At 60.0% G+C, this 17,325-nt stretch overlaps 1 protein-coding gene across 2 annotated transcripts; it reads right to left on the bottom strand.

Moving 5' to 3' along the window:
* Positions 1-814: 814 nt before the first annotated feature.
* Positions 815-16,799, bottom strand: LIF (LIF interleukin 6 family cytokine). 2 transcript variants are annotated; one of them, XM_027124329.1, is made up of 4 exons: positions 16,696-16,799; positions 6,321-6,441; positions 4,429-4,607; positions 815-3,714 (listed from the first exon to the last, which is right to left on the bottom strand). In XM_027124329.1, the coding sequence occupies exons 2-4, from the start codon at positions 6,337-6,339 to the stop codon at positions 3,304-3,306; spliced, it is 609 nt and encodes a 202-aa protein (XP_026980130.1). In that variant the 5' UTR covers positions 6,340-6,441; positions 16,696-16,799; the 3' UTR covers positions 815-3,303. The 2 variants fall into 2 exon arrangements, with proteins under 2 accessions (XP_026980130.1, XP_026980129.1); XM_027124328.1 differs by lacking the exon at positions 16,696-16,799 and having other exon boundaries at positions 6,321-6,541.
* Positions 16,800-17,325: the final 526 nt, after the last annotated feature.

Here is a 17,325-nt window from a genome sequence, read left to right as displayed (position 1 = left end):
GGGCGCCCAGGACAGAGACGGTCCCAGCCCCTCCAGCCCCGTCTCCCCACATGAATACAATCTGGAAAGCTTGCCAAGAGTAGATTCTTTATTAATTTCTCTTTTTTTCTTTTTAAAAAAGTATTCCTTCAGTATAAAAAATAAATATTTTAAATATGACATTGAATAAATAAAAATAATCTGTCAGTATGAAACATTCCCACAGGGTACATTCATCAATAGGAATTTGTCCCCCAAGGCCAAGTCCTTTCCAGTAGAAAGGAAGGAGGGAAACACGGAAGGATGCACAGAGCTAGCAATGTGGATGGGAGTGACGCCCAGGTACTGGGTGTGGGTAAGGGACAGGCGGGGGTGTGGAGGGGGGTGGCAATCCGGAAGTAAGAACATCTGTACCATCTGAAGGGAAATTAACCTCTCACTTGGCTGTGGCCTCCAGCCCCACACGCTATGTCTTTCCTGGAGAGCCAGCGAGGCAGAGCTGGACTGCTTCTATCAGGGAGACATCCCCAAGGAGGGGACAAGGAGAGGGGGAGAAGGATGAGGGGGAGGAGAGACAAATAAATAGTGGTGCTTTCTCATTTAAAACTTTTTTAAATAAATAAGGTCCCCAATACCCCTCTTTCGATAAACTGCAAAAGGACTGTCCTAACCCCTCCTCTCCTGCCGGCCTCTCCCTCCTCCTCGGGCTGGGGCCGTGACCCAGGATGCAGGTGTGGGTCAAAACCAGATAAAGGAGGAAGTGGACAGCTTCCTGCCCTGCAAAGCTTTTTTCCACACAAAGGCTCCAAAATTCAGAGATGCTGTGCAAAGTGGGTGCCCGTCTGCCAGACAGGTTCTACAAAGAGCACTGAGGACGAGGGTGAGGGGCAGAGCCGGGGCTACGCCTGGGGGAGGAGAATCGCTTGGTCCCCGAGCCTCAGAGGCTGCCCAGGTGGGCCTGGCACGGGGAGTCTGCGTCCACGGGATGATGAGACGAAGGGGGACCAGCCGGCTCCAAGCCTTCCAAGCCACGTTCACTGAAGGAGCAGAGCGACGGGGGACAGCAGGCTGAGATCCTGGACAAGGCTGAGCGTGACCCTCAGTGTCTTAACCCTCAGTTAAGACAGTGTTGGAAAACATGTAACCATTGTGGTCTCCTCCACCACCCGCCACAAAACAGTCTTGCCAACGGGACGGACAACTCCCACCTCCAGCCCCCGACCCCAGGCCTCAGGGCCTGCCTGCTGCCTTGCCCACCTGCCCTCCGATGGACACGGGTAAAGTGCTCGGAGGAGGCAGAGGGGTGCAAAGTGAGTGCAAAGCACCAAAATCGTGCTGGCTGAACGGCTAGGCTCACTGCCCGCTCAGGGTTTGAGAAGACGCCAGAACCCTGCTCTTAGCAGCTGCCCCAGCTCTGGGCCCTCCTCCCCTGCTCCCAGACTGGAGGGCGTTTCTCCACTAGCCTGGCCCCAGCACAAAGGAAAGGATCAGGTTCCCTGCCTGGGAGCCCAGACATGGGTGGGGGTGTGGGGGGAGGTGGGGCAGGAGGGACCACAGCTTCCTGGTCTGCATCCCAGGGCCTCCTCGTCCTCCTCTCCAGAGCAGGGGCCTCCTCCCTGGGCCGTCCAGCTTCCTGAGGTCCAGCCAGGTCCTCTCGCCCTCTGTGGGTGTTCAGGCCACCCGAGAAGGCACTTCCCCGCTGGGTGCTGGTCAGGACTGTTCCAGGGCCCCCAGACTGCTAGTCTAGAGGCAGCTTGAGGACAAGGAAACAGCAGCAGGTGGGCCACCAGGGCTGCCTTGCCCACTGCTCCAGGGGTGCCATCTCTATGGTGAATGTTGCCTCCAACAGCACAATTCCAGGGGGCGCCGGACAACACAGTGTTGAATGGGCCCCTTGGAGCCAAGCAACATGGTGGCCCTGGGAAAAGGCCCCTTGGCCACTCCACAAACTGGCCCAGCCTGCCTTGCAGCCAGGGTCCCGATAGCCCCAGAGCCAGTTACCGTTAGGGTAGGGGTTGGAGCCGGGTCCCCCGTCCCCTCCCAGACTGACCAGTTCTCTCAGCTCCTGACCCTTCTATGAGCCTCACCCATAAGGCTTATCCCACTTGTAACATCTTCGACTTCCAGACCAGGCCCTGCTAAGGCCTGGCCCCGGCCCCTGCAGAAGGAGCCATCATATTATTTCTGCTGGAGAGGGAGCAGGGAAAGGGGAATTAACTTTGCTATTTAAAGCACCAATAAGTTAATATAAATAGGGCATCAAAATAAATAGACAATCATGCTGGGTCAGACACACAGCACCCTTGGATCTCAGGCTTCCTGAGACCCTGACCTCAACTTCTGCTGTCCCCTTGCTCCGGGGTCCAGCGATGGCCTCTGGTGCCCCTCAAGTACCTTTGTGTGACCTCACGGGGCCTCCGTGGGCCTCAAATGTGAGCTGCCACTCTGAACTACTGCATCCACCCCTCCCTTACAGACCCTTGCCCACAAGACTCTGGGTCCCCTCAGAACCCCCTCACCTGACTTTACAACCCGTCCACCTCCCCACACCCCGCCTCCAGGTCCAGCCACCAGACCCCAGCCACCGGGACAGCAGGACAGACTGCGGGCTCAAGGAAGAAGAGCCCATCGAGACTTTCAAGGGCCTCTCTTCCTTCCCAGGCCTGAAGGTGGCCTCTCTGCCTCCCCAGGAGGATGAAGGCCAGCGACCTCCTTCTGGAACCTTCCACCTGACAGTCCTAGGCCTGAGCTCTCCAATCACACCCAAGACAAGGCAGCATCTCAAACCAGAGTTCCCTTTCTAGCCTTCCACTCACCATACTTGTAGGGGCCAAGGATCCTTCAGGATCCCAGCCCCTCTGGGCTGCCTGAGTTCCAACCAGACCTTTCAAGGTCTACCGAAGGGGCAGCGAAGGCACTGATAGTTGTCATTCTGCTGGGGGCCAGGCAGTGCCCCCGACCCCTGCTGTCTTGCCCCATGGTCAGGGTCACTGGAGGCAACTTGTGTGGTTTGCTCACGAAGACCCTGGCTGAGGGGACGAGAAGGGGCCGAAATCCAGCCTGACACCGGGTGCCTGGCTGCAGTATCCCAGAAGAAGGGGCACCTTCTTCTAGTTGGCGCCATGTATAGGTTCTCCCTCTGGGAGTTTTGGCTCTGCTTGGCTTCATCACAGCCCACCCTGGAGGGGAACAGACTGGCCAGGAACCCCTCGGGGTCTGCGAGCAGCCCCCACTTGGCTTGGGCACTGCTCTGGGCCCCGGCCACAGTTTGAGAGCCACCTAAGTCTAAGATCTCAGGTCACTGTGCGCTATGAGACCTCCCGTCTAGAAGGCCTGGGCCACCACAGCGATGACCTGCTTATACTTCCCCAGGAGCTGACAGCCGAGCTTCTTCTTCTGGAAGACGTCCTTGCCTGAGGTGTCTGGGCCGTAGGCCACGTCCACGTGGGCCACGTGGTACTTGCTGCACAGGCGGCAGAGCACGTTGCTGAGGAGGCCCCGCATGACATCCGCCGTGGCGTTCAGCTTGCTGTGCAGGCTGTGGGCGCTGGGATTGAGGACCTTCTGGTCCCGCGTGATGTTGCCCAGGGAGGCGCCCAGGTACGCGATGATGCGGTACAGCTCCACCAGCCGGGCCCTCTCCGTGCCATTGGCGTGGAAAGGCGGGAAGTCGGTCACATTGGGGCTGCACAGCTTGTCCAGGTTGTTGGGGAATGGCTCCCCCTGGGCCGTGTACTGAGGAGCAGAGGGGCGGAGGGGAGGTGACATGGGAGTCAGGGATGGGTGTTCCAGCCCTGCCACCAAGCCTCTGGGTCAGCTCTTGGGCTTCAGTCCCCACACCCCAAACACAGTGGCATGAGGACCCAATCACTTGCCCTGTAGGCATCTCGGGACTGTCCTGAGAGCCTGAAGTAATTGTGGGTGTGGATTCCCTTGGTAAAGCATCCAGGCCTATACCATGCAAGGAATTATCCTCCTCATCACAATCATCAGGACCACATGGGGACAGAAAGGAAAACCCCGAGTCTCACCTCCAACGTGTGCACCACACACACTTGCCCTTTCACCCACTGCACTCACCCTCTTCCTGGGCGGCTCTGCACCCCCGTCAACCACAACCCGCCGTCTCTCCCAACAGCACCCTGCCGTCCACCTCACCGCCTCCTTCTCTGTCTCTCATCGGCCTCTCCCTCCACAAGGTGGAAGAATCTCAAGGCTAGAAGTGCCAGGCACCCCCTTCTCCAGGCAGCTCTGCCCCTATCTAACTGGGCACCCTAGGCAAGTGGCGGAGCTTGGGCCAGGGGGTGGGGAGGAAGCTGAGGGAGTCTGGGTGTGGTGGGACCAGTCCCCCTCCCTTCCCTTCCCTGACCAGCCCCGCCAGCCCAGGTCCCTGCAGCAAAGCCCAGCCCCTCCCTCCCTCCTTCCTTGGTACCCTGGGGGGAGACTTACATAGAGAATAAAGAGGGCTTTGGCACTGCTGTTGAGCTGCGCCAGCTGGTTCTTGATCTGGTTCATGAGGTTGCTGTGACATGGGTGGCGTGTGGCACAGGTGGCGTTGACAGGGGTGATGGGAAGGGGGCTCCCCGCTCCGTGTTTCCAGTGCAGAACGAGCAGCAGGGGCACAACTCCTGGGAACAGGCAGGAGGGAGCCATGAGCAGGGAGGTGGGGGGGTGGGCAAGGGGTCTCATTGTAGAGGATGCGCCTCGTCTCCCTCAGGGACACCAGTGTCCCCTCTCAGCCTCCAGCTCTCTCTTCACCCAGCATGGCTGTTTCTTACTTTCACGATGTCACCAAATCTGCTTCTCTGTCCCCCTCCCTCCAGAGCTCTAACCCTCTGTCTGCTTCACTCCCATCGATCACTCCCTGCTGTCTCCTGACAGGAACAAGGCGCAGGACGTGAGCTGTTTCTACCAGTTGGAAACTGGGTCCAGGGTGACACCATCCTGGCCTCTGGCTGGAGGGTACCACGCCCCAGCCCCAGCAGGTCTCAAGGAAAAGAGCAGCCCCTACCTCCCCACCTCCCAGGATGGTCCAGATTCCTAAGTGTTATTTCACACTTCAATCTCCCAGAGTGGGCTTCTTAGGGGACCACGGGGAGGGGGGGGGGTTCTGCTGACCCTCATCTCCCAAACCTGTCACATGATTTTGGCTCACTGGGCCCTTTGTCCCCTAATTCTGTGGTTATCCTTCTCCAAATGTGGCCACTACCCTATCTAGGACCCTCAACTCCACCCCAATTCTGCAGTTCTGCCCGCCCCCCACTCCATTCCCAAGTCATTCTTCAAAACTTCCTATCCCACTCTGTACTCCTCCTGGCCTCCATGCCCTCCCACTCCTGTCTACTGGTCCTTGCTCCAGGTTGTGGGTTAGGACAAGGAGAATCCTGGGGTCCCTCAGTCCCCCAGAGCCTTCGGGAGGGCAAAGGAATGGTGCAACCAGGAAAGAAAAAAGGGAAAATGTCGCACGCAGCCAGGTGGGCGGGGGAGGAAGGAAAGTGAAAGGTGACAGGAGAGCTGAGAGCTGTCCGGGCCTGTCCAGGATCGCCCCTCCCCGCCCAGGGCGCCTACTTTCCGCCTCCCCCCACCCCCCTTGCTTTCCAGGTGACCCAAGCATCAAGGGCTGGGGTCGGTGGACCTGTGAGGCTGGAGAACCGATGAGGTTGGGGGAAAGGGTGGCGCGCAGGAGCCGGTTCCCCTCCTGGGACAGTGGCAGCCTCAAGTTCACTTCTGGGTCCCCTGTGCCTCCCAGCATCCCCCGGCAGTGCTGAGGCCCCCGATGGCTGGGGGGCCCCCACACCCCAGGCTCACCTAGCACAGACCACAGCTTTCCAGACACTAGCAGATGGAGGCGGCACCTGCTCCCGTCCCGGGCCGGAGTTTGCAAGCTGCTCAGAGGCCGGCGCCCCTCCCAGGGAGCAGCCCGGGACGCGGTTGGAAAAGAGAAAGCGGAAAGACAGAAAGAAAGAAAGAAAAAGAAAGAGGGAGGGTGAGTCCCGGAGAAAGCTGAGCTGGAAGAGCAGCAGGAGAGCCGGCGGAGCGAGGAGGAGGAGGAGGAGGAGGAGGAGGAGGAGGAGGAGGAGGAGGAAGGCTGCGGCGCACCCTCCCTTGCCCGCCAACCTGCGGGCCCCAGGGCGGGCTGGGCGCGCGGTGCCGGGACCATGTGCCTGCTCTCGCTCCCGGCCGCCACCCAGCGCCTCCGGCGGCCCGGCGGGCTGCGCGGGCGCCCCAAGTGTCCGTGTGTCTGCGGCGAGTGGGTGTCCCGCTCACGATCGCCAAGTGCCCCAAGTTGCCGCTGCGCCCGTGGCGGGGCGCGGAAGCCGGCGCGGGGCGGGTGGATTTACCTGCCGCCAAGACCTTCATTATGGGCTGGACTCCAGAGGGCCTTGGAGGAGACCTTAGATGCCTGCAGTTTTCAGAGGTTCATGCTCAAATGGGGAATTTGCCCGATTTATATACTGGAGCCTGTGTTGTAAGACAGAGAGAGAAACAGCTATATTTAGCAGGGATCCCCGTCCAGGAAGTTGTTTGAGGTGCATCATAGGAAATTATGAATGGAAGAAAGTGAGAGTGAAGGGGGGGCAGTGAGGGGGGAGGGTGGCGAGAGCAGACTTTTTCCCTCTTCTAAGAATTTGATTGATAAAATTATAATGAACTCTTCAACAAAACACCCTGCGGTTTTCCTGCGTGGCTTGCCCTGGGAGTTGTTTGAAGATGGGGAGGGGGAGGAGGGTCCCCGAGTCATCGGCGTCCCTGGGCAGTGGGTACCCCAGACAGCCCTGACTCACCTGGGTTTGGGGAGGTGGCTTGAAACTAGGCAAGCAGACGGAGGCTGCCACCTGTGGCCCCCTGGTCAGGGGGTTTGGGGGTCAGTGGGGAGGAGGCAGGCTGGGGCTTGGCTGACAAGGAGGCTCCAGGAAGAGGGGCTGGGGCCCTGGTGTGGACTTTAGACGGTAAAAAAGCGAAACTGAACGTGGGCGCTGGAAGCCACCGCAGAGGTGGCCTCCTCCAACCTGCCCGCTGCCACTATGCAAAGTGGGGCTCCCGCGGGGACAGGTTGTCCAGGGTCCCACAAGGTCAGGCCTCCTGACTGCCATCAACAAGCCTGCATTGATGACCACAGGTACCTGTGGGGCTGAGGAGGGTGCTGGGAAGATGGGAGGTGAGGGGTTGCTGTGACTCCCTTCTTTGGGGAGAGCCTGGGGAGGAGATTCTGGGAAGATGTGATGTTTCTGGCGTTTACCTAAAACTCTTTGCACCCTTCAGGGGAGAGTGGTCCAGCATTTCCATTTTGAAAGGACATTTGGAGCAGAGACTTAAGGAGGCTGAGCCAGTTGGAGCCAGGTTTGCTCCTCAGGACTCAGAGGGATGGCTGAGGAGAACAGAAAATGTCTTGGAGGGCCCTTGGGGCTCAGCATCAGAGAATGATTATGGCCCCCAAAAGGTGCTTCTGGAGTCTCTTAGGCAGGGTCACAAAATCTGGTGTCTATCGTGGCCAGGTAGATTCATAAATGAGTAAGGAGGGGCAGGAAGGAATGGTGAGGACTAGGGCAAAATGAGCACAGCAACTCCTCCCTGGCAAAAAGCATTCAAAACAAAACAAATGAGGTGGGGGAGTGCTGGTCAGACACATCTGGGGCTATGTGGTCCCACAAGTTGCCAAGGGCACCCCCGCTGCAGCCCTCCCACCTGACCCCGACCAGAGAACGAGGCAGGAGAGTTGCTTCTCCAAGGCCAGGGAGCCCTACAGCCTTTCCCTGGCCCCTGATTCCCTCTGCCCACCCCCTCAGCCCTCCTCCATGCCCCCAGCTCCCGCCTCTTGCCACATCCCGGAGGACCTGCCCAGCATTCGTTCATTCCTCTGTGCCAGGACGAGCCCTCCTGCTGCCGCCGTGCCCCCTCCCCCCCACGCATGCCCTGCCCTCTCCAGGCTGCTTCCTCCCGGCTCTCCCAGCTTGGCCTCGGCTGTGGGGCAATAAAACTGCCCATCCCAGCGGGCGCTTCCCAGCAGGGAGGAGGCTGGTAGAGCCCACACTGGCTTTCCTTCCTCCTCCCGGCCGCTCCACACCTTGTGTCTTCCTTGGGGGCCATGGAAGGCCCCAGCTGGCACTCGCCCCTCTCATGCACCTGCTCTGGGGTCTGTGTATGCCCCTAGGAGGTCCAGCCACCCCAGCCTGTCTCAGGCAGCCCCACACCTCAGGACATCCCAGCTCACCTCCCTCTCATAATCCCCCAGGCCCAATCTCTCCTGCAGGAGGGCCTGAGCACTTGGGGAGCATGAACTCTGGATCAGCCTCCAGACCCCACCCCCACATCTCCCGGACCCCTGTCATCTGACTCATCCTGACTCTTCTGATGTGGACCCCAAATCCATTTGACCAGGGCCCCACAGAGGCCCCATCTATGGATCCCCTGTTCCCCCGCCCAAGTGTCTCACTGGGTGCCCTGATTCTCCTGGAGGCCGCCTCCTCGTCCCACTGCCCTCCTGCCACGGTTCCTCCCCTGCATCACTCCCAGTGGACTTGCCGGGCCTTGCACTGTCTTCTGGCTGCCCAGACCCCTCCTCAGCCCTATAAAACGCCCCCAAACGCCATGTAATCTCAGCCCCACCCCACAGGAAACAGGAAGTGGGGCGGAGTCTAGAAGATACTTCACCCTCGCCCTGACTGGCCCCCTCCCCTGCCTCAGTTTCCCCTCTCACGGTACCTGACTTGGTCTGTGCTCCCCAAGTGTTCTGGGCCCCTCGGCACCCCAGGCCCAGCCTCCCTCTCCTGTCCATGTCCAGCCACCACCTGCACCGGGCCTCTCGGGGGCAGGCCGGGCAGGGTCTCGGAGCTGCGGACCCGTGAGCCGCCTGCAACGTGGCCTCGGTCCCCGGGAATCGGCTGCCCAGGCGGCGCTCCAGGCCAGCTTTGGTCTCCTGGAGTTTGTTTTCTTCCTTCCCTCTCTACGCTGCTATGTGTGTGTGTGTGTTTTCCCCAGCTTCCTCACGGAAGGCATCCTCCCTTCTTGGCTGCCTGCTCCCAGGGTCGTGACCCCAGGCCCCACCCTGGAGTGGCAGCCCCAGCCCGGCCCCTTCCAGCTGTGACTTCATCCCCAGCCTGTCCTGCTTCTGCACACTGGGCCTGCTGGGGATTTGACCGGCCTCAGGGTGAGGGGGACAGCTGGGGCCCACATAGGGCACCCTCAGTCTGTGGGGGGGGGCGGCCAGGCCGGGGCTGGGGGTGCTCCTCCAGGCGGCTGTACCATCCACCTGCTCATCTCCAGGAAGCGAGTCCAGGGCCGGCCTGGGGCCTCCCCAGGGCCCCTGAGGGCTCTTTCTCTCCCACTCACTTTGGCACATGTGGCCATTCAGCCCCTCCTTTCCTTCTGATTCTCACTCACCATCCACAAGTCTCTCTTAGAATGTCAGGTGGGGAAGCTGAGGCTCAGAGAGGTGAAGACACTTGCCCAGGGCAGCACAGAGAGTTAACAAGAGAATGAGGCCTGGAGCCCTGGCCTCTGGCTTGAAGGCCACAGCTAATGCCAGCAGCACCTCATGCTGCGATGGGAGCAAGGGGTGGTGAGCTGCATTCAGGCCGCTTCTTCCGGGAAGCCTCCCCTTCCTCCCACAGCCCAGGTTAGCTGAGTCTGCCCAGTCCTGCCCACTCTCCTTTCAAGTGGGAACAAGTCTCATTCCTCCCTCTTTGAGGGCTTGGTTGGGGTCTGATCCTCATTTGTACTCTTGACAGCACCTGGCTCAGGGTTACATCAGAGTAGATGCTAAGTATTTTCTAAAAGCATTTTAGTTTCCAAAAGCTGTCTGTGCCAAGTCTCTCATGGCGAGAGGAGTAGAGTCTGCTGGTTGGAAGCATGGACTTCAGCCTCAGTCAGAGCCGGGTTAGAGGTCTGGGTCTGCCAGTTATGAGCTGGGTGACTTTGAGGAAGTGACCACATCCTGGCCTCAGTTTTCTCATCTATAAAATGGGAATAATGACGCCTGTGCTGTGGGTTTGCTGTGAGGGCTCAGGCTCAGCGCAGTTCTGGGAGCCCAGCCAACCCTCTGCTCGTCAGCATTGATCCTCCTCACCGTGGAGGAGTAGGGGTTCTTGTCCCCATTTTACAGATGAGGAAAGTTGGGCATAATCCAGGGCTAAAGGGGGAAAGCTGGGCAGGAGAGGGGCCTGTTCATTCTCTCCTGATGGATAATGGAAACAAAACACCCTCGAGCCTCCAGCTTCTGGGGTGCCCCAGGAAGATCAGATGGGTTGCTGGGGGGGTTGGCACGGCGGTGGGCTCTCTCTCCCTATGTCCTATCCTGGCCCGTGACCAACCGCACCCCAGGCTTGAGCTGAAGACAGTGGCTGACCCAGCCTCACCGCCCCCAGGAGCTGATTCACCCCCAAGGCCCATCTGAGAAGGAAGGAGACATAGTTCAGCTCAGAGGGGCTTGAATCACCAGCCGCCCCCTGCAGAGCCCTGGGGGGAGTTGTGGAGGTGGGGGACAGCCCCTGCCTGCCTGTCTGTCTCTTTCCTGGACCCCGGGGCACTCAGGGGAGAGGGTAACATGGCAGTGGCCATTGGTAGGGGGTGGCAGGGAGGTACCCTCACAGCCAGGCATCCTGTGTGGGCAGCCAGGAGCAGTTACTCACCAGGTAAGCAGCTCTCTGGGCATCGGGGAATTCCCCAAGGCTAGTGACCCAGAAACTGAGTGCTCTGGGCAACCCCCATTGCCCAGGCCGGCCCCCCTCCTCCCTCCCCATCCCTCTTCCCTGTCCCCATCTAAGATCTCAGTTCTCTGAAAACTCAACCAGCAGCTGCTCTCAGACATCAGCTCAGGCCCCGCTCCTCGCCTTGACGCTCCCACCTGGGAAATGAGCACAGCGGAGTCAGATGGGCCCAGGGGAGGAAGTTCGGGGCCAGAGGGAGTGGCCCAGGACCAGAGTTGGTGAGGGACAGCCAGAGGAGACAGGAGAAGCTCAGGAATTCCTGGCACAGCCCTGGCAGTTGGGTATCCTGTCCAAAAAGGCAAAAACACCTCATTATTCAGCACTTGAGAAAGGAGGATGTAACTACACCTGCAGGGCTGCCCACCTCCACCATCTATATGCTCTCATGTACTTTCCTGTGACCGCTGGCTCGGCTTTGCAAGTCACCTTTGGTCCCTTTGGGGCTAGGGTGGTAGTACCCATGAGTAAGGGTGTGTCTTACAGCCAGGCAAACATGGGTTTGATTCCTGCCCACACCTGTGACCTGGGGCAACTGGCTTCCTCTCTCTGAGCCCACTGAGAGTGGGGATGCGGTAGCGCCGGGCTCATGGGGCTGTCATGAAGATGTTAAGTGGGAAACACACAGTGCCTGCCACGTGGCAGCCATTCTAACCAGAGGTTGGGGTGGCCACAGGAGGGGCTCAAACCCCAGCCTGAATCAGGGGCTTGGGTTGGGCCTGGGTCCAGGGGTCCATGCTCCACCCGTGATCTGAGAGTTAGGACAAGGAGGGTTCCTGGGTCCTCTCAGTAGACAGAGTGTGGCGTGGGTCCTGGGGGAACAGGCAACCTCTCAGAGCCTCTGCAGGGGAATAAGCAATTCTTCCCACCTTGGGAATAAGCAACACTTCCCTTTCAGCTGTCTTTGAGGCTCTTGAGGTCCAGCTTTGGGCTTATAGTCTGCCCTTCTCACCCTCACCCCATCAAATCTCTGGCAGGGACCAGCTACACACCCTCAGGGCCAAGTGGGAGCCAGAAGCCAGTCTGGCCTCCTGCCAACTGTCCCCGGCATCACCCCGACATTTCCTGACTGGTTCTGCGTCAGGAATCACACCCCTGGAGGTGAATCAGAGTGACTGCATATTTTTTCTTCAATTCTGATAGAAATTGCAAGGGAAGCAGCAGCCTACAGGGCTCCGATCATCAGTGGGGTCAGAGGCCTGCCTCCGAGGTCCATGCCAAGTTGCATGGGGCCTGATTCCACTGCAGGCTCTGTCCTCAACGTCTCCATCTTTAGAATGGGTGTCTCTCCTCCCTGATGGTTCAGGCATCAGCCCTTAATGGATCTGGCATTTTAGCCTCTGCAAGCACTTTGACCTCCCCCAGGCTCTCTCTGAGTCTTGAACTAGCTTGAGACCATCGCAGGCCGAGGTAAAGAGCGATATTTTCACACTGTAAGTCTCTGCCTCTTAGTGGATCATGGATTAAATTTAGAGGGTTGCCGCCAGCACTTTTAAAAGAAAATAGAATCGCAAAATCACCCAGCATTGCCCAGAGCGAGGGCAAGCGCCGCTCGGCGGAATTTTGTTTCCGTCGTCTGGATGTGTCAGCGTGTGCATCACCCTCTGGTTGCAAGGTGCAATGTGTTTCTAACTGTGGGTCTCAGTCAGAAACGTTTGTAAGCCACTGGTATCAGTGATGAAAACCAGGCCCTGAGGGGCTGAGGAGTGACTTGCCCGAGGTCACTCGGCAGCTGGCAGCGTGGGGCTCCTGACTGCTCCTCGGCTGCCATCCCTTGCAGCCCAGGAGTGGCAGGAGGTGCTGCGGGCAGGGTGGGGCTGGGCAGGTGCTCACGGTCGGGGGTGGAGGCCTGGCATCACCCGATGCCAGGACAAAGGCCCTCCCACGGCCTGGCCTCTCACCATCCACTCCCTTCCGCAGCCTCAGATCCCCGGGCTCCCCACCCCGCCCGGCCCTGCCCGGGTGGGGCCCGGAATAGTCACAGGCCTTCCTCACTCTGCCACCGAGCTCTTCATCCTCACTCGGGCAGCGGGAGGGGGACGCGGCTGCAGTCCCCGCTCCAGGGTAGCCCGTGGCCCAGAGGCCCAGCCCATTTCTGGGAGTGCCCGCCGGGCTCCCCTTGGGTCTGTCTCTCCGCCGAGTGGGCATTTGCATGTGTGTGCGTGTGTGGTGAGGCCGTTTGTGTGGCTGTGTGTCTGTGTTGGGCTGTGTCTGGCCGTGTGTGCGTGTATGTGTGCATGTGTGTGTGTGGCTGGGAGGGAGTCGGGGTGGACACACCTCTGGCTGACTTTGTGAGCCCCCTGTGTGATTGTGTGAGTGTGTGTGTGACCGTGTGCCTGGATCCTGTACCAGTGGATGTGAGTCTGTGTGTGCCAGGGGTCTCTGGACACGTGTGGGGAGGCGTGACCCTGTGTGTGTGTGTGCGCGCGTGCGCGCGCGCGCCCCCGAGTGTGTCTCCAACAATCCCTGCTCCTCACCCTCCAGCCCCCGCCCCTGGGAACTCTGTGGCAGCCTCACGTCACGGGGGCCACCAGCAGCTGGTTTCCTCCCCACCCCGCCCCAGCGCCGCCCCCCTGCCCTGGCCACCCTGACTCTTGGCTCAGGGACTAAGCTGATGTCAGAGCTGAGCTGACAGCTTCCTTCTCCCACTGGATTTTCCAAAAGAGAGAGACCACAGCCCGGCTCCTATTAAATAATCTCGGGGTTGGTGGGGGGAGGGGGGAGGATGTTTCACTCAGTGATTTCCTGAACTCAGAGGCAATAAACAGAACAGGAAGCAGCCCCGCGGACCCACTCAGCCTGAAACCGGCTGGCCCTGAGGTGGGGACTGGCGTCCCCTCCCCCAGACAAGCTCACTGGGGCCACCCTGACCCGACCCCAGAGCTGATGTCAGGGAAGCAGCCAGGTCCTCTCCCCAAACCGTCCTTCAGCGCCAGCACGGACTGAGGAAACCATTCTGAGGATGGTGGGTGGGAGGTGATGTGAGCCTCAGGCCTGATGATAAGATGGAAAGAGTAGAGTAGCCCAGTCCCAATGGGCAGGGAGGATAGAGGGGTTGAGGCCCGGCTGAGGTTGGACCGTCCTCCTCCTGGGAAGAGAAGAAAAGATGAGCTCCCTGAAGTCAGGGAGGGACAGGACCAGGTAGGGGAGGAGCTGGGGGGAGCCGAGAGGAGAGGGCCAGGCTGCCCCCTCTGTCCTCCAGGTAACCTGGGTTTGACACCCGTCCCCACTACCCTGCACCCTTGAGCCACTCCAGCCCTGCTTCCCATGCTTTCTGTGGCACGTAGCTGGCCCATCACTGACCCCAAAGGCCTTATGAGCTTCTCTCCTGCCTGCATCCCCCAAAGCAAGCAAAGCACTCACGAGAGTCCCCTGTTATCTCCGGTCCTAACACCCATCCCCACGGGAGACACTTTAATCCTGGTTTTACAGACATGGAAACTGAGGCTCAGAAAGTTGAACGATTTGCCTAAGGTCACACAGGGTGCGATGGAGCGAGCTCTCCAGCCCACGACCCCACAGCCTCCCTCAAACTGGAGCCAGGAGGCCAAGTGTGGTCCAGGGCTCACTGGCAGCAGGGGGCCAGGGGGGTCCCCAGGATGAGTCAACCCCAGGATCCCCTCCTTCTGCCTGGGCCGGCCGCTCAGCTGCTTATCAGCTGCAGGACTCCATGACACAATCCCGCTCTGATCTCCTGCCCAGCCTGGCCTCCTCCACCCCTGCCCCACCCCTGGACCCCGTTTCCGCTTCCTCCCTTTCTGGGTGGGACCACGCCCGCCCCAGGATCACAGTGGACTGTCTAGAGAGCTGGAGTCCCGCAAGCCCCTCAGTGGCTGTGGTCTCCCCAGAGTCCACTCTGGTCAGCAGGCTGGCAGCAGGAGACCCTCACATAGAGGGAGGACAGTGGCCTGTAGTTCCTGACCCTTAGGCTCCCCTCCAAGAGCCCACCTACCTCCTAAAGTGGTGTTAGCCTGGGAAACTTAAAGACCACCCTGGCCTCTGCCACCTCCATGTCCCCACTTGCAAAGGGAAAAGGTCAGAAATAATGAGGGGGGTGTCAGGGGGTTGGGGCTGGTGGTCTCTTCAATCAGCCAGGCCTCAAGGGCAGTCCTAGCTCTGCCACTCACGGCCTCAGACATGTGACCTCATTGCTCAGACCCCAGTTCCAAGAGTATAAAATGCGACACAATGTTGTCAACCTGAGAGGTTAGCATCACCCTCTGGGAAACCCTGCAGCACAGAAGACATGCCTGAGTGACTGATAGTATTATTATCTTAGCTGTTAAAACTTCACAGGTGGGGCCCAGAGAGGGGAAGTGACTTTTCCAAGGCCACAGATTAGTGGCACATCCCCAACAACATGTGGGCTGCGTGCCTCCCTCAGGTTCCCAGACAAGGAGTCAGGAATCCCAGGTTTTAGTCCTGATTAGCAGTGGGGATTCCAGAAAGAACCTTTTAGGAGTCTCGGTTTTCCCGTCTGTAAAACCAGCCTAGAGAAGGCCATCCGTCTCCAAGGATCCAGAAAGGCTCTTTGAGGTGTAAACTACGGGATGGGGTTGTAGAGGATAGAGAAAGCCTCCCAGGCACCCTGGAGCGCTGGATGCAGCGGGGGTGAGGGCCAGGTCCGGGGCTCGCGCGCGGCTCAGCGCTCGCCAGCACTCAGCCACTGAGCTTAGCCCCAAGCCGCGGGCTGCAGCGCCCCCCACTGACCAGTGGGCAGCAGGCACCGTGGCAGGGGCACCTCCAGCCGTGGGTCCACCTGACTGGGTCAGTGCCTCCCCTAGGGCTGGGCAGGGCAGGATTTGGGGATTGAGGAAGTTGGGGTAGATGCCTGGGGCTCGGAATGGAGGGTAGGCCGAGGCCGTCAGCCAGGGCAGGGAAGGAGGCCAGCAGAGGGGTCCTGGAGGGGCCTCTGCCCTGCTGAGCACCTGGCGGCGGGGTGGGGGTGGGGGTGGGGGGGTGTGCATTGAGGACTGGCCACAAGGGGGAGCCAGAGACCTCATGCAGCGGGCCTGGGGTGGGGGCTGTGTGCCTCCATCCAGTGGGAGCTCTGGGAGGAGGGGCGGGGGTGGGGGGGATAGGAGGGAGAGGAGGGGGAGGAGGGGGACTTCTGTCCCTTCCCACCCACCTCAAGCCCCAGGACCACCTAATCCCCACCCAGGACAGGTTCTGGGGACAATGTCCCTGCCCTCCCGGGAGCCTCTCTCCAGTCCTGGGGAACTGCTGAGCCAAGTCAGATTGGGGTCCAGCCCCTTCTCAGGTTATTTATGCCAAGGTGCCACCCGCCCCTCTGCCCCCCGGTGCCAAACTCTGTGAAGACTTTACTTACATTTCTCCTTTCTCCCTGCATGGTCCCATGAGCTGGTGCCCCCACAGTTAAGCCCATCTTACAGAGTAAGCAAAGCACAGAGAGGTCGAGTCCTCTCTGGGTCAAGGTCAAAAGCGTAGGGGTCATGACCTTGACCGACCACACACCCCAGAGCCTCCCTTGAGAGACTTCACTTTAGCAAAGACTCACTCTCTTTTCCCGAAAGCAGAGGCAGGCAGGGGCCACCCTGTGACCCACCACAGCCCCTTCTGGGGGGACAGGGACCCTCTACCTGCCAGGTCTCCATCCCAGGGAAAGCTAGGCTGCCACAAACTCAGAACCCTCCACTGCTCTGGGGAAAAGGGAACTTGAGGGCCCCTTGGGAATCCAGGAATCAAGACCCCCAGGGGTGACCCCTTCGGGATGACAAAGCCAGGACTCTGGCCTCCCCATCCAGTACTCTCTCCTCTGCCCTCTAAACCTGCCATGATCTTTAACCCCTCAGGTATCCACATGACACTTTCACATCTGGTCTGAACTCTACCTCCACAGGCTCAGAGAGATGTGCAGGGCACACCTTACCATGCCCATTATGCGGTCGGGGAGACTGAGGCCTGGAGAGCCGGGTGGGCCATCAGGTGCCCCCGACACATGAGGGAAAAGGTGATGTTTGCCTGTGCTGAGGATAAATTCAGGGAAGCCTACCGTGGTCTGTGCCGCACCGGACCCTCCAGCGTCTGGCGGGGTGCTTGCTGGGTCTTCAGTGGGGCACCATCGACGTTGGGCCAGGCTCCTCTGCTTCTCTCTCCTGCTGAATCTTCTCTGGAGACAGCTCCTCACCCCGCCCCTGACTTGACTTCCCGTCCAGGGCCGGGTAGCCCCGAGGCTCCCCCCACTTCCACCCCACCCCCTGGCTGAAGGGTTGGGGGCAACAGGGGCTGGGAAGCCCAGGTCCCTGGCCAGACTGCACCTGACACAGGTGGGGCAGGGTCTTCAGGCTGGTTGAGGGGAGAAGCAGGGCCAGGGGTGGGGAGGGGTCGTCCTTGGGCCCGGCGGCCCCTGCCCTGTGCTGCGTGGCGAGGCCGCCGGGGCCTGACTCACGGCTGACTTGGCCGCGCCCAGCCCGCCAGGGTGATCCAGGCCGGCATAAGGCGATGACTGGGCAGCCCTCCACATGACCGGCCGGGGTCGGCCTTAGGTGTTTTGACTCAGACCTGCCACAGGCCGTGTGCACCAGGGCCATGTCCCCTTGTCCCCATCCCTGGAAGAGTCACAGGGCTGCAGCCAACCCCCCGGACACAGTGCCCCTCAAGCCACCACTCCTTGCCCTGGCAC

This window comes from Aethalodelphis obliquidens, unplaced genomic scaffold (genome assembly GCF_003676395.1).
Source record: "Aethalodelphis obliquidens isolate GAN/ISIS:26980383/991018 unplaced genomic scaffold, ASM367639v1 scaffold28, whole genome shotgun sequence".
Taxonomy (NCBI): domain Eukaryota; kingdom Metazoa; phylum Chordata; class Mammalia; order Artiodactyla; family Delphinidae; genus Aethalodelphis; species Aethalodelphis obliquidens.
The sequence above is the reverse complement of the archived record's forward strand: the minus strand, read 5'-3'. Positions and strand labels throughout refer to the sequence as shown.

Bases quoted from the DNA above. Each gene is read 5' to 3' on its own strand.
- LIF (XM_027124329.1), bottom strand. The intron at 3,715-4,428 runs GTAAGTCTCCCC...TCTGCTCCTCAG, and splicing joins AAGCCCTCTTTATTCTCTAT to TACACGGCCCAGGGGGAGCC.